Below are 12,619 nucleotides of genomic sequence, written 5' to 3' on the forward strand. Positions count from 1 at the left end.
TCTTCCTCAGAGTGATGTGCAGCTGATAAAGACTGGAGACAAGGTGGGAGCCAGCGAGGCCACACTGCTGAACATGCTGAACATCTCCCCCTTCTCCTTCGGGCTGATCATCCAGCAGGTGTTTGACAATGGCAGCATTTATAACCCAGAAGTGCTGGACATCACAGAGCAGGCCCTGCACTCTCGCTTCCTGGAGGTATGTCTGCCCAGCTCCTTTCTCCCATTCTGGGTGTGACCGATGCGTGTCTGCTAGCATCTTCAGTTGGTCCATTTTCTCATCTGCAGAAAACAATTGACTCTAAAGTTGGGGGCTGTGTGTTGGTGAATGGCTTGTGCTGGGACTCTAAAGGTTGTTAACCTATGATAGCAAAACACTGGCTGCGGGGGCCCAGCCTCTAATCCCTGCAGAGGCAGGCATCCTCTTGGGAGTTTGAGGACAGCCAGGTCTCAAACAAAACTACTAGACCATTAATGGTGGGTGAGATTTTGAGTAGTGAGTTGATAAGAATACAATTTAATGCTAACAATTAAAATTGTTGTTACTCTTCCTTTTTAAGGACTGTCCCACACCAGGCTCTTGCCACTAAATTGACTAGAGACAGGGTTTCTCTGTAGCCCTGGCTGTCCTAGAACTAGTAGACCAGGCTGGCCTTGAACTCAGATCTACCTGCCTCTGCCTCCCAAGTGCTGGGATTAAAGGTGTGCGCCACCATGCCCGGCTTAAATTGACTTTTAAAGAAAATTGTTTCCTTGAGTGAATAACTTACTGAAATTAGACATGCATCTATAGGTTTAGCATTTTAATCTTTATTAACATTTTGACTTGTTTATATATTTATATTTCTAACTCCAACCATGCCCGTTCCCAATCATAATTCAAGATTGGAAAAAGGTTTCATTACTGGTAAATCACATCTGGAAATTAATATTCTGATAGTGCTCAGTACTAGGTTAACAGCTTAGATTTTCAGTCACTGTGAGGAATATTGAACACTCAGGTCTGGAGGAAGGGTGAGCACAAACTGATGGCTCTTGGCTCTGCCCGGGCTTGAGACTGAACTGAGAGGAGCTAAAATGTCATTCTTGTCTGCACACAGGGTGTCCGCAACGTGGCCAGCGTGTCTCTGCAGATTGGGTACCCGACTGTAGCCTCTGTGCCGCACTCCATCATCAATGGGTACAAGCGTGTCCTGGCTTTGTCTGTGGAGACTGAGTACACCTTCCCACTTGCTGAAAAGGTAAGGCTGTCCTTTTGGGACCACAGGTTGGCAAGTGGCAGTCTGCTGAGTTAGCGTATTCATACGCTATGTCACACAATTAAGTACTTTGAGACAAGACAGGGTTTCATGTAGCCAAAGCTGGTCTTTATTTGTTTTTAAGTTTTATTTATATGAGTACGCTGTTGCTGTCTTTAGACATTCCAGAGGGAGCATCAGATCCCATTACAGATGGTTGTGAGCCACCATGTGGTTGCTGGACCTCTGGAAGAGCGGTCACTGCTCTTAACCACTGAGCTATCTCTCCAGCCCCAAAGCTTATCTTGGGTGTTTGATTATACGCACCACCAGGTTGGGGTTTGTTACTACTAGTACCAGGACTTCTCACACAAAGCCAGCATTTGACCAACTAAGCCGTTAACCCATGCTCCAAGTCCTGTTTGGTACTCATGAGGACTGGGTGGCCTGAGGAGCCCAGTTCTGAAAGCTGGAAGTTCATTCAGGCCTGAGTCTGCCCTGAACAGGGTATGCATGCTCTCATTTTAAAAGACAGACCCCTAGGGCTGCCAGCAGGACAGTCAGGTCTCAGCAGGAAGGGTGTAGGTGGTAGACCTATGATCATGCTCACTGACTGCCTTTTCTCCCTCAAGGTCAAGGCCTTCCTGGCTGATCCATCTGCATTTGCGGCTGCTGCCCCTGCAGCTGCTGCCACCACTGCTGCCCCTGCGGCTGCTGCAGCCCCTGCCAAGGCTGAAGCAAAGGAAGAGTCGGAGGAATCAGATGAGGATATGGGATTCGGTCTCTTCGACTAATCCCCTCAACACAACCAAGTCAGCCTGCTTAATTTGAGAAAGATGGAAATAAAGGCTTACTTCTCTTAAAACTCGGTCTGGATTTATTTAGTTTGTTCACTTAAGCAGGGTGAAAAGGCAAGCCCACTACTGTTTAGGGTGGCACTTTGTGTTGGCATCTTAAAGCTAGTGGGTTTGTGGGTTTTTTGAGACAGGGTCTCTTGGTGCCATAGCTGGCCTGGCCTGGGACAAAGATTTTCCGGCTGTGAATTAAAGGTGTATGTCACCAAGCCCCAAGTCTGGCTATATATATATATATATATATATATATATATATATATATATATATATATAGTAGTTATCTGTCCATGTTGGATATATATCATTTGTATACTAAGCTCGACAGTTAAGAGACCTGAGTCATACCAAATCTCTATGGCTTGGTGTCTAGGTCCTGCTTTCTGTAGATCACTGGATGCCCAAGCCATTGGTAATAGGTACCCTTACTGTTCCAAGGCAGCGTGATGCAGGCCCAGCCCTGTTGCTTAAGGCTGAGGCAGGGGTGGTTTTAAGGACTGGAATTAGTTTGAAAGGGCCTGAGAAGATAGTGATAATGAGCTGTGACACAGGAATATCCAGGTGATTGAACTCCAGTGCCTGATTGTCTTTTGAGATGAGGGTTGGTGTAGAAGTTGATCTTCCTCAGCCTTTTGGCTGCAGTAATTTTGAGTCAACTGCTGTGTGGTTACTAATGAAGTTAATACTTGTGTTTGTGTAGCTGTGCAGTTGAGTCTCCACGACGTGCTGGCTAGTTTTTTTCTTGGTAGGTTAAGGCTTGAATACTGGGGCAGTTAATAACTAGCCACTAAGGTGTGCATATAGGGTTGCTTCTAGTTGAGAGGGTCCAAACTAGAATAACTTACTATGTAAAAAGCCACTGCAAGACCTAAAATACTGTCCGACCATGTGCATCACAGCTAACTAGACAAATTCATATAGGCATTCAGTATGTGTTAAGTCTGAAAAGCTGAGGATTTTAAAAACGGGGGCTCTAACAAGTAGGTGAAGACTGTATCAAATGCAATGCCCTATTGCTATCACGAACCTTGTGATATCGCTACACATCCGTATAGATTTTTGTTTTTTTTTGCCTCCCCCCATCCCCTCTCCGAGACAGGGTTTCTCTGTGTAGCCCTGGAACTCACCCTATAAGACCAGGCTGGCCTCAAGTTCGCCTGCCTCTGCCTCCCAAGTGCTGGGATTAAAGGCGTGCGCCATTACGCCCGGCCCCAGCTGTATCGCTTTAATTCGCAGTTTGAAAGTCACTGCTGAGGGCCAAGGAGCCTGGAGACCGCATTCTCCAAGCACACTCTTGAGTTGTAGTAAAAATTCAATCATTCTCCAAAGACACGGAGTTCTTCCTCAGCTCTGTCCCCAGCCGCCTGCCGCTGAGGCTCCCAGCAGGACCGCGCAATTCCCGGAGCATCCCTGCATCCCTCCCGCGTGCCTCGCCATCACCTGTTCTAAGCTCCAAGCCCCCAGGGCCTGAGACTTAGTTCTTTGGGTTCATTCCTGGAGCCTAGGAAACAGCACGATGTGGGGGGAGGATGTCGGGGTTGGACCCGGGATTCCCCCTCCAAGGATGTCGGGGCTGCAGGGCGCCGCCCCGGGGAGGCCCGATCCAGGAGCTCCCCGCGTCCGGGGGCTGCAGCGCGCGACCTGAGGCCGCCCTCCCGCCCGGGGACGCCAGGCCTCGCCTTGCCGCGTGGGCCCCGCCGTGACCCGGAAGCGCTCCGGAAGCGGTTCCGGACTGGGCGCCGGCAGGATGGCGGCGGACACGCAGGTGAGGCGGGCGACCGCGGCGGCCAACGCGGCGGGCGGCGGGGACCGGAGCGCGGGCAGCGGAGCGGCGGGGCGGCGGGGATTGCCCCGGTCGGAGGCTGCGGCGCCCACCGGCCGCGGAGGGCGCAGAAGGAAGCGGCGGCGCGGGGCAGGGGGGCGGCGGCGGCGGCTCGAGGCTCCGGCCGGCCTGGGCGAGCACGGCGACCCTGGGCTCGAGCATCGTGCCATCCGCCTGGCTTCGGGGCAGCGGGCGCCGTGCTGGGGCTGTGCGGGTCCCGGCGGTGGCAGAGCTTCCGCTGGGCATCGGCTACGGTTCTCCGGAGCCCGCGGGGCGATGCAGAGGCCCCCCGACTCGGTGCCCACACTCGGAGCGTAGCCTTGATGTCCGTCCATACGGAGTTGGGAGTTGAGCCTCCGCGCGTTGGTTTCGCCAAGGCGTTGGATCAGTGACATCACCCCTCCGGGTCTCGGTCCTTCTCACAGAGGATGGTGTCGATAATACCGATCTCCTATGTTATGTTATGGGACGATGTCGTGAGACGAAGTAGTAGGGTCCCATGTGGGTTTGCTGGGTGTTAAACTGGGTCCTGGGTGAGATCCCAAAATGTCCTCACCTGACAAGAGCCTTGACACCTTCGTGCGTTCACACCGGTGGGTACCTTGCAGTTCAGGGAGGCGTTGAGGCTACCCCCCCCCCACCCTTCTCCACCTCAGCCTCTTTTGTAGCCTCGTGGAAGGGTGAAATAAGAAATAAATAAGAAACATAATTTTTGTTTTCCCTCCATGTCTCCACCCCACCCTCCCTTTTCAAAAATGTAGATCAAGGCCAGGTAGTGGTGGCACGGTGGTGGCACACGTCTCTAATCCCAGCACTTGGAAGGCAGAGGCAGGTGGATCTCTGTGAGTTCCAGTCCAGCCTGGTCTGCAGAGCAAGTTCCAGGTAGACATGGCTACACACACACACACACACACACACACACACACACACACAATCAAAACCCTGTCTTGAGAAACAAACAAACAAATTTAAAAAAAAAAAATGTAGCCATCTTGCCTGTGCCTCCCTAATGTGTGTGTTGGGGGGGGGCGTGGGTTACCCTGCCTGGCAGGAACGTATTTAAAAGACAGTTTGAGTCTCTGGGGTGAGATTAATTGATTTTTTTTTTTTTTTTATGTTTGATCCTCAAGGCCCACCAAAGAGGGGCCATTTAGCCTGATCATTGAAAAGATGCTTCGCAAGGGTCTCCAGTGCAAGGGTTTGGTAATTTAAAAATTCGGTTTTCCACCTGTGGCTCAAGTGTTGTCTTCAGAGCAGCCTCGTCAGGTTTGTGGTGGCTGTCATCTGCCTGCCATCTCAGAAAATCCTCTCTTGGGCAGTGATGTCTGCAGAGACACCCGTGGACTTGGGAGGCGTGAGAGCTGATCTTTCTAACGCCCAGCGTGACTCCTAAAGGGTCTTAGCATATAAGGTTTCCGTAGGAAACTTTTCCTATCTGCCTTTGCAGCGCTGGGGACTCAGCCCAAGGCCTCGTGCTTGCTGGGTAAGGGCTGTATGACAAGCTACTCCTAGTCCGGCGACTTCTGAGTAAGGAAAAGAGGAGCCTCAGCTTCCTTGTCAAATATGAAAAGTTCCTGCATGTTTGTGAGAGAACTTTCACTATGAATTTAATGCCATGTTATTGCCCAGTGTGGTGGCACAGGGGTTTTGTTTTGTTTTGTCCCAGTACTCGGGAATCAGAGACAGGAGGATCTCTCAAAGTTCCAGGCCATCCAACAAGGCTGCGCTGTGAGGAGAAGACCTTGTCTCAAAAACAAAAACAAACAAAAGAAAAGAAAAAAAGAAGTTTAATGTTACCATATTGGAAGGCAGAGGGCAGTACATATGCGTTATTTTCTCAAACCTCACTAAGGTTGGTAAAGGATTTAAAAAATATAATACAGGGCTGGCAAGATGGCCTATTTGGCCCTTGTCGATGTGCCAGCAAAATGGCCTGATGTGACCCCTGTATCCCTTGGTGGAAGGAGAGAGCTGATTCCTGAAAGTTATCCTCTGACCTGTGTGCGTGCGTGCGCACACGCGCATGCGCACACACACCATGGCATGTGAACATCTGAACACACACACACACACACACACACACACACACACACACTCACCATGGCATGTGAACATCTGGACACACACACACACACACACTCACTCACCATGGCATGTGTACATCTGAACACATGCACGGTACACACGCACATGTTCTCTAGGCTGTGGGGGACTCAGTGGTAGAGCCCAGCATTCCCGAGACCCTAGGTTCTATCCCTGGCACCCCTCCTCCAAGATATTTTAGGGCTAGGGCAGGCTCGGTGATGGACCTTGTGTCTGGCATGTTCGTGTGAAGCCGTGGGTTTGGTCCCCAGCACAGTAAAGCAGACCCAGCAGATGGATGTGGGAGCTGCAGAGCGCAGGCAACAGTGGCAAAGTCTAGAAGCTAGAAAGTGAGGAGAGAGAGAGAGTTTGGTTCGCTGGCTTTTGAGACAGGGTTTCTCCGTGTAACCCTGGCTTTAAGATCTGCTTCTGCCTCCCAACCCTGGAACAAGGGTGCGCACCCCCCCCCCCCCCCGTGAGATACAGATTTCCGGACACTAAAGGAAATGACTCCAGATCCATGAGCTAGGAAACTCAGGAACCAACCCGAAAGACCTTGCAGAATTTCTGAAAGGCAGAGTTCATGGAGATGTTTCCAGACAGAGTTCTCAGCACTGTGGATAAAGTAGACTTACAACAAAGCATGGGACCATGGAATTTAAAAAATGCCAAAAAGACCTCGAAGTTTCTAGAAAGAAAACCTGGTCCCTTCCAAAAGATCGAAGCAGAACCAGGCATTCCTAGAACCCAAACCCAGTAGGTTGGAGTTGGAGGTCTGTACATAGTGCGACCAACCATGTCTGAACAAAAAAATATTACAACAGCTTTGGTTTTCAGAACCCTAGCTAAAGGTTAGCATTCAGTGGAGAAATAGAGTCGCTCCAGTATTCTGAAGGACAATGATTTCAACATAGAGTTCTGGGTCGTGACAAACTTGAGTGTGAGGCTGGAACCTTTTCAGGGACACTGGGCACTTGTGATGGTTACCTCACACGGGCCTCCTCCCGGGGTGGGAGTGGGGGTGGGGGGGCCTGTCACCGGACAAACTGGGGAAGAACAGAGAACTCAGGGAGACAGACTCCTTCTGGGCGAAGGGCAGAATCTTCCGGAATAAAAACACACACCCAAGAGTTTGAGTTGAATAATTAATACGATTAGGGAGAACACAGCAAACAGGATCGTGGGAAGGGCAATTATTAACTCCAGGGAAATACATTCTAGGTGGAATGAGGAACATGGTCATTAGATGGAGGTCGGTACTGTTTCCCTACAGTTCCAGCACCAGCCACCGCAGCTGGCTCGCTGTAACCCTGAGGACTGCAATTGATGGGATGGAGAGAGTGGTGGGGTCAGGGTCCGAAGGCCACTGGCGGGGAAAACAAAAGGCCCAGTGCAAGCACCTCCATGTTTGGGGACAGTGGGGAGTGACACTGAAGTGCTGGCCAGGCTCAGGTTTGTGAGACAGATCTGGAGCTCCTGGGCTCTTTGCAGGTATGGAAGTGAGAACAAAGGACACTTAAATTACCAAAACCAGCCAGGCCTGGGGGCGCATTCCTTTCTCTGAGCTCTTAGGATGCAGGCAAGTTCAAGGCCAGCTTGATCTGTATAGTGAGTTCCAGGACAGCCAGGGCCATAAGAAAACCAAACCAAACCAAAAACAAACAAATAAATAAATAAAAGCAAGAAATAGTTTATAAGTTTGGACTCCACCGTGTTCATTCCCTAGAGAATTAGACCAGGAATTTAAGCATAAAAGAAAAAGCAGGAACCGGTGAGCCCGAACCTGGGACCCACTGTGTGGACCTCCCACGAGCTGCTTCCTAGTCTCCACACTGCAATGAACGCCCTTCTCCAAAGTACGCGGGAAAAGAAGGCATTGTTCTTTGCGCCCTTGACTCAAGTTACCGATTTCAACTTCCTGCGAGTGAACTGTCCTCAAAAACCAATGTTCTCTAACCCACTCGGAGCCGTCGATTGGCCTGTGGACCCGCAGCCCGCCACAGGAAGTTTGCCGACTACCCCTCAGGAGCGGGTTTCCCTGGGGCCTCTGCTGACGGAGGCTGGGGACGCCTTGGCGCCCTTTTACAGACCTGCTTGGGTTCAGGGTTAGTTCTGAGAACACCAGAGCTGTGACACTGGCTCCACTTGGAGGCCGAGGCCTGTGTTGTGGAAGTGGGAGATGGGCCTGCTGGTGCTGCCCCCACAGGCTTATTAACAGTAGTAGGCTTTTTGAGTGAATTAGTCACCATACTAGTCCCAAGAGTTAAGAGCTATTAATTAATTGCCTTCGTTAGAGAAACTGAAGCTTAGAGCTGCCGATGTCTGACTTGGTGCCCACAGCTAGTGAGAGCGAGCTGGGATCCAGCCTCTTGGTCTTTCCCTGTCAGCGAGCGGTGTGTGCTTCTCTTCTGCTGGAGTGGCAGGGTCCTGGCCTTCTCCCTGATAAGGGAGAGCCTGCCGGGTACACTGTGGGCCTTCCCTAGACTTCACAAGCTTGGAGTTTTGAGGTATAGTTTCAATGTAAAAAAAAAAAAAAAGAAAAGGTACTGCCATTTATTTATTTATTCATGCATTTATTTATTTGAGACAGGGTCTCTTTATGTAGAGCAGACAGGCCTTGAACTCACTGAAATTCTTCTGCCCCCTACTGGGATTAAAGGTGCATGCTACTGGGCCTGGCTTGTACGGCCTTTTTAAGTGTATTTGTTCTGTTGTAGGAAGTGTATCTTGATCATATCTGTCCCTGCTCACCCTCTCACTACCCAGTGCCCCAGGACAGACCCTTTCCACATTCATGATCACTTAACAGAAATCTTATTTCATGTGTATGCGTGAGTGCCTGTCTGTCTGCCCCGTGTGTCCGCAGAGGCCAGAAGAGGGCATCAGATCCCCTGGAGCTGGAGTTCCAGACGGTTGTGAGCTGCCGCGTGGGGAGCCTCAGTCTCCTGCCCCATCAGCTCTTAACCCCTAAGCCATCTTCCAGCCCCTCCCCCTTTAAAAACAGGCATATTTATTTTGCCTGGGTATGTATGTGTGTGTGAATGTGCTCCTGTGTGCCTGTGCCACACTGTGTGTGGAAGTCAGAGGACTGACTTGTGGCTCCGTCATCTCCTTTGGTGTTTGGGTCCTCAGGTTTGGCATTTGGTGAGGTTAGTGCTGCCGACATGCGCGTGGGGGTGGGACTGCCCGCTGGGGGGCGGTGGTCACCTCTCTTAGGAACGTGGCTCTCCCTCACCCCACAGCCATCAACCAGGGGTGGACTTTTGGGGTGTTTCTGAAAGGATGCTTTCTGTCTTTGCCTTGCCCAAGTTCAGGAAAGGCTGCTGACTGGATTAAGACAGTGTATCCACACTGAGGGTGGTTCTTGTTCCCTGTGCCTGGAGATGCTACACCGTCTAGGGACTTGATTGTCACAACTAGGGCAGGAGGAGAGTGGGCTGCTACTGGCTGTGACTAGTGGGTGGAGCTGAGAAATGCTTTTAAAACCCATAATGCAGAGGCAGCTTCCCATGACAAGATGTTATCCAGCCCCAGCTGTCAGGAACGCAGTGGCTCTGCCCGTGCATGCGCACATGCATGCCTGCACACACACACACACACACACACACACACCCTCAGCATTTGTCATGTCTGCTGAAACTTTGTGTGGGTTTGGTCTTCACAGGTTTCCGAGACACTGAAGCGCTTCGCTGTGAAGGTGACAACAGCCAGCGTGAAGGAGCGGAGAGAGATTCTCAGTGAACTGGGGCGATGCATTGCTGGCAAAGGTGTGTATTTGCCTGTGCCTGCGCCGCTGTGTCTGTGAGAAGTCAGGGTGCGTGCGCCCTCTTTCTCCCTGCGCTGACTGAGATGACCCCTGCTCGGGCTGCTTCTGACTACACCCTTTTTTTAAATTTCTTTTATTTTTTTAATGTTCTTCAAAACAGTTGAAACATTTGGGTCAGTGTAGGTAGGTTTGTTTTGTTCTGTTTCGAGACAGGATTTCTCCAGTTAGCCCTGGCTGTCCTGGAACTTGCTCTGTACTCCAGGCTGGCCTCGAACTCCGAGACCTGCCTGCCTCTGCCTCACAAGGGCTGGCATCAGAGGTGAGCCCCATTACTGCCCGGCCATTATTCATAGTTTTATTTATGTTGATTCCAAAAGATACGTCAGTCTTTTCCTGAGCGTTATACTGAGTACACACAGACATTTTCTTTGCGTTTTGGGACACTGTTCTTTGTGTATCCACAGACCTGAGAAGACAGGTGGAGTCCAGCTAACCCTAAGTCTTGCTAAGATTGAGAGATCCATGTTTTCTAATGCGCCCTGAGAACATTCCCTATAGGCGTTTGAATTTTACTAACTTTTGTTTTTTGGGGGGGAGAGTCGTGGTGGTTGTTTGAGAAAAAGGACTCCTTAGAATGGCCTTGAACCCCACTCTCCTTTTTTAGCACTTAGTCCTGGAATTCTAGGTGTGCACTACCACACCAAACTCAAACAGACCAGCCGGCCTACCTTCTATCCCTCCCTCCCTCCCTCCCTCCCTCGCCAAGGTCTCCCTGGATGGGCCCAGCAGCCTTGGCGCTCATGTCTGTCCTCTGGCTTCAGCCTTCCCAGGGCTGAGCTTACAGATGTAAACCACCACATCTGGCTTTTCCTCCCAGTCTTCCCTTGCCAACGTTCCCACCTGCTGCTTCCCACCTGCCATTGCCTGGGTGACAGCCAAGCTTGTTAAACCTGTAAGTGGTGTCAGGTGTAACTGCGTGAGTTTCTCAGCTGTCCTGTATGTGAATGCTGTGGTGTAAAATTTTATGCCTACTAGGTGGTGACTCTCCCAAGGCCCTGATCGGTTAAGGCTGCTGTGCAGAGATGCCAAATGTATGCATGTACTGAGCCGTGCTGGTTAGAGTTCCCTGCAGGATAACTGCCAACTATTGCATCCCTCATGTGCGCGCACACACACACTGTTTATGGAGTACGTTTGACTTCTGCATCTCAGTTTAGGAAGCACTCTGAGTCTCTGAGGGCAGCTTTGCTTTTCCGGAACCCTGAATGTACAGTTCCGAGTAAGCTGTACCTGTAAGGCGCTGTGGTGTGAACACCCAGCCTCCTTCCTGGGATCTAACACTCGGAGCTTGTGATGCCTCTCAAGAGTTGGTGAGGCGGGGAAGGAAGAGCATCTGCAGCTCTGAGCAGTGGCACATGAGCGAGCGCCGGGTGTTTCCTGTCATTGTTCCTGGTCTGTCAGCCTGGCCCTGGCTCTGGCGGCTGTTTCCTTAGTGCTGAGAGCCCCACAGGGCTGGGGCTCCGAGCTCTGCCTGTTTCCTCTCCATCGTTTGGGCTCCTGAAATGGGATGTGCCGAGAAAGCTCCTCCCGGGCTCCATCCGCCTCACACAGGGGCTGAGTTTCCCCAGACAAGCTTCTCTCTGCTGACTGCTTGCTCTGGTCTGCCGGGTCCTGCTCGTCCCAGCTGACTCACCAGCACGGCAGGGCATTCTTGTTCTGCCCGGCTGGCCTGCATGGCTTCCTGTTGTTTATTTCTTCCTTGGGGGTGGGTTTACTGCAGAGCCCACCACATGGGGCGGTGCCTTGGTTATGGAGCAGCCTGAGTGCTCTCAGCAGAGCCTTTCTCTTCCCTGTCTTCCTGCCCTCTCTGCATTTCCCACAGTTGACAAGTGCAGGTTCCAGGTGCCTGTCCCGTCCTGGTTCCTCATGGTTCTTAAGCTTTTCTTTTTCCTTTTTTTTTTTTTTTTTTTTTTGAGACAGACTCTGTGTAGTTCAGGCTCTCCTTGAACTCAACTATGTAGTCCAGGTTGGCCTAGAACTCAACAGAGATCCACCTGTCTCTGCTTCTGCCTCCCCGAGGGCTGGAATTAAAGGCATGTATCACCACACCTGGCTTATAAACTTTAAAAAAAATTTTATTGTCATTTTGTGTGCATGCCTATTTGTGTATGGTATGTGTATAAGTGTCAGGATGCACACGTGAAGGACAGAGAACCTTCTGGAGACAGCACCTTCCTGCCTCCTTTACGTGGTCCCAGGGGTGAAATAAAGTCAGGCTTATAAAGTCTGTGTGTCCCTTTACCCAGTAAACCACCTTGCCCACCAGTTTTGTTTAGTTTAGAAACAGTATCTCTGTGTTGCCCAGGCTGGCCTCAAACTTCTGGGATCAAGTGATCCTTGTACCTCAGTGAGTAGCAGGGAGGGACCGTAGGCACGTGCCATCACATCTGGTTTATGCTGTCTATTTTTGAGACAGTTTTCCCTGTGTAGCTCTGGCTATGTACATGACGCTGGCTTTTAACTCACATAGATCTGCCGGCCCCTGCTGCACTTAAAGGTGTGCCTCACTACATCTGGCCTTTCTGCTAACTTTTAGACCATGTATTAGACTGTATTTGAGCAAGTACCTGCCGAGCATCACCAACTAAACAGCACAGTATAAAAGCCAATGCCCGGGCCGTAGAGCAGAGCAGGCAGTCGTAGCTCTGCTGAACCCTGTTCTGTAGGGAGAGGGAGATGCTGGGGTCTCCTGCCCTGCTGAGCCCTGTTCTGTAGGGAGAGGGAGATGCTGGGGTCTCCTGCCCTGCTGAGCCCTGCTCTGTGGGGAGAGGGAGATGTTGGGGTCTCCTGCCCTGCTGAGCCC

At 51.1% G+C, this 12,619-nt stretch overlaps 2 protein-coding genes across 2 annotated transcripts in view; both read left to right on the forward strand.

Moving 5' to 3' along the window:
• Rplp0 (ribosomal protein lateral stalk subunit P0) overlaps positions 1 to 2,100 on the forward strand; it is a 4,177-nt gene extending 2,077 nt beyond the window's left edge. Inside the window, exons 3-5 of the mRNA XM_029533859.1 lie at positions 11 to 196; positions 1,098 to 1,238; positions 1,868 to 2,100. Of these exons, the coding sequence (XP_029389719.1) occupies positions 11 to 196; positions 1,098 to 1,238; positions 1,868 to 2,029 (489 nt within the window). The 3' untranslated portion in view covers positions 2,030 to 2,100. The remainder of the gene's footprint in view (positions 1 to 10; positions 197 to 1,097; positions 1,239 to 1,867) is intronic.
• Positions 2,101 to 3,781: 1,681 nt separating this feature from the next.
• Positions 3,782 to 12,619, forward strand: part of Gcn1 (GCN1 activator of EIF2AK4) — a 60,766-nt gene continuing 51,928 nt past the window's right edge. Inside the window, exons 1-2 of the mRNA XM_021187137.2 lie at positions 3,782 to 3,851; positions 9,655 to 9,757. Coding sequence (XP_021042796.1) covers positions 3,834 to 3,851; positions 9,655 to 9,757 — 121 coding nt within the window. The 5' untranslated portion in view covers positions 3,782 to 3,833. The remainder of the gene's footprint in view (positions 3,852 to 9,654; positions 9,758 to 12,619) is intronic.

Source organism: Mus pahari, chromosome 23 (assembly GCF_900095145.1).
Source record: "Mus pahari chromosome 23, PAHARI_EIJ_v1.1, whole genome shotgun sequence".
Classification (NCBI taxonomy): Eukaryota; Metazoa; Chordata; class Mammalia; order Rodentia; family Muridae; genus Mus; species Mus pahari.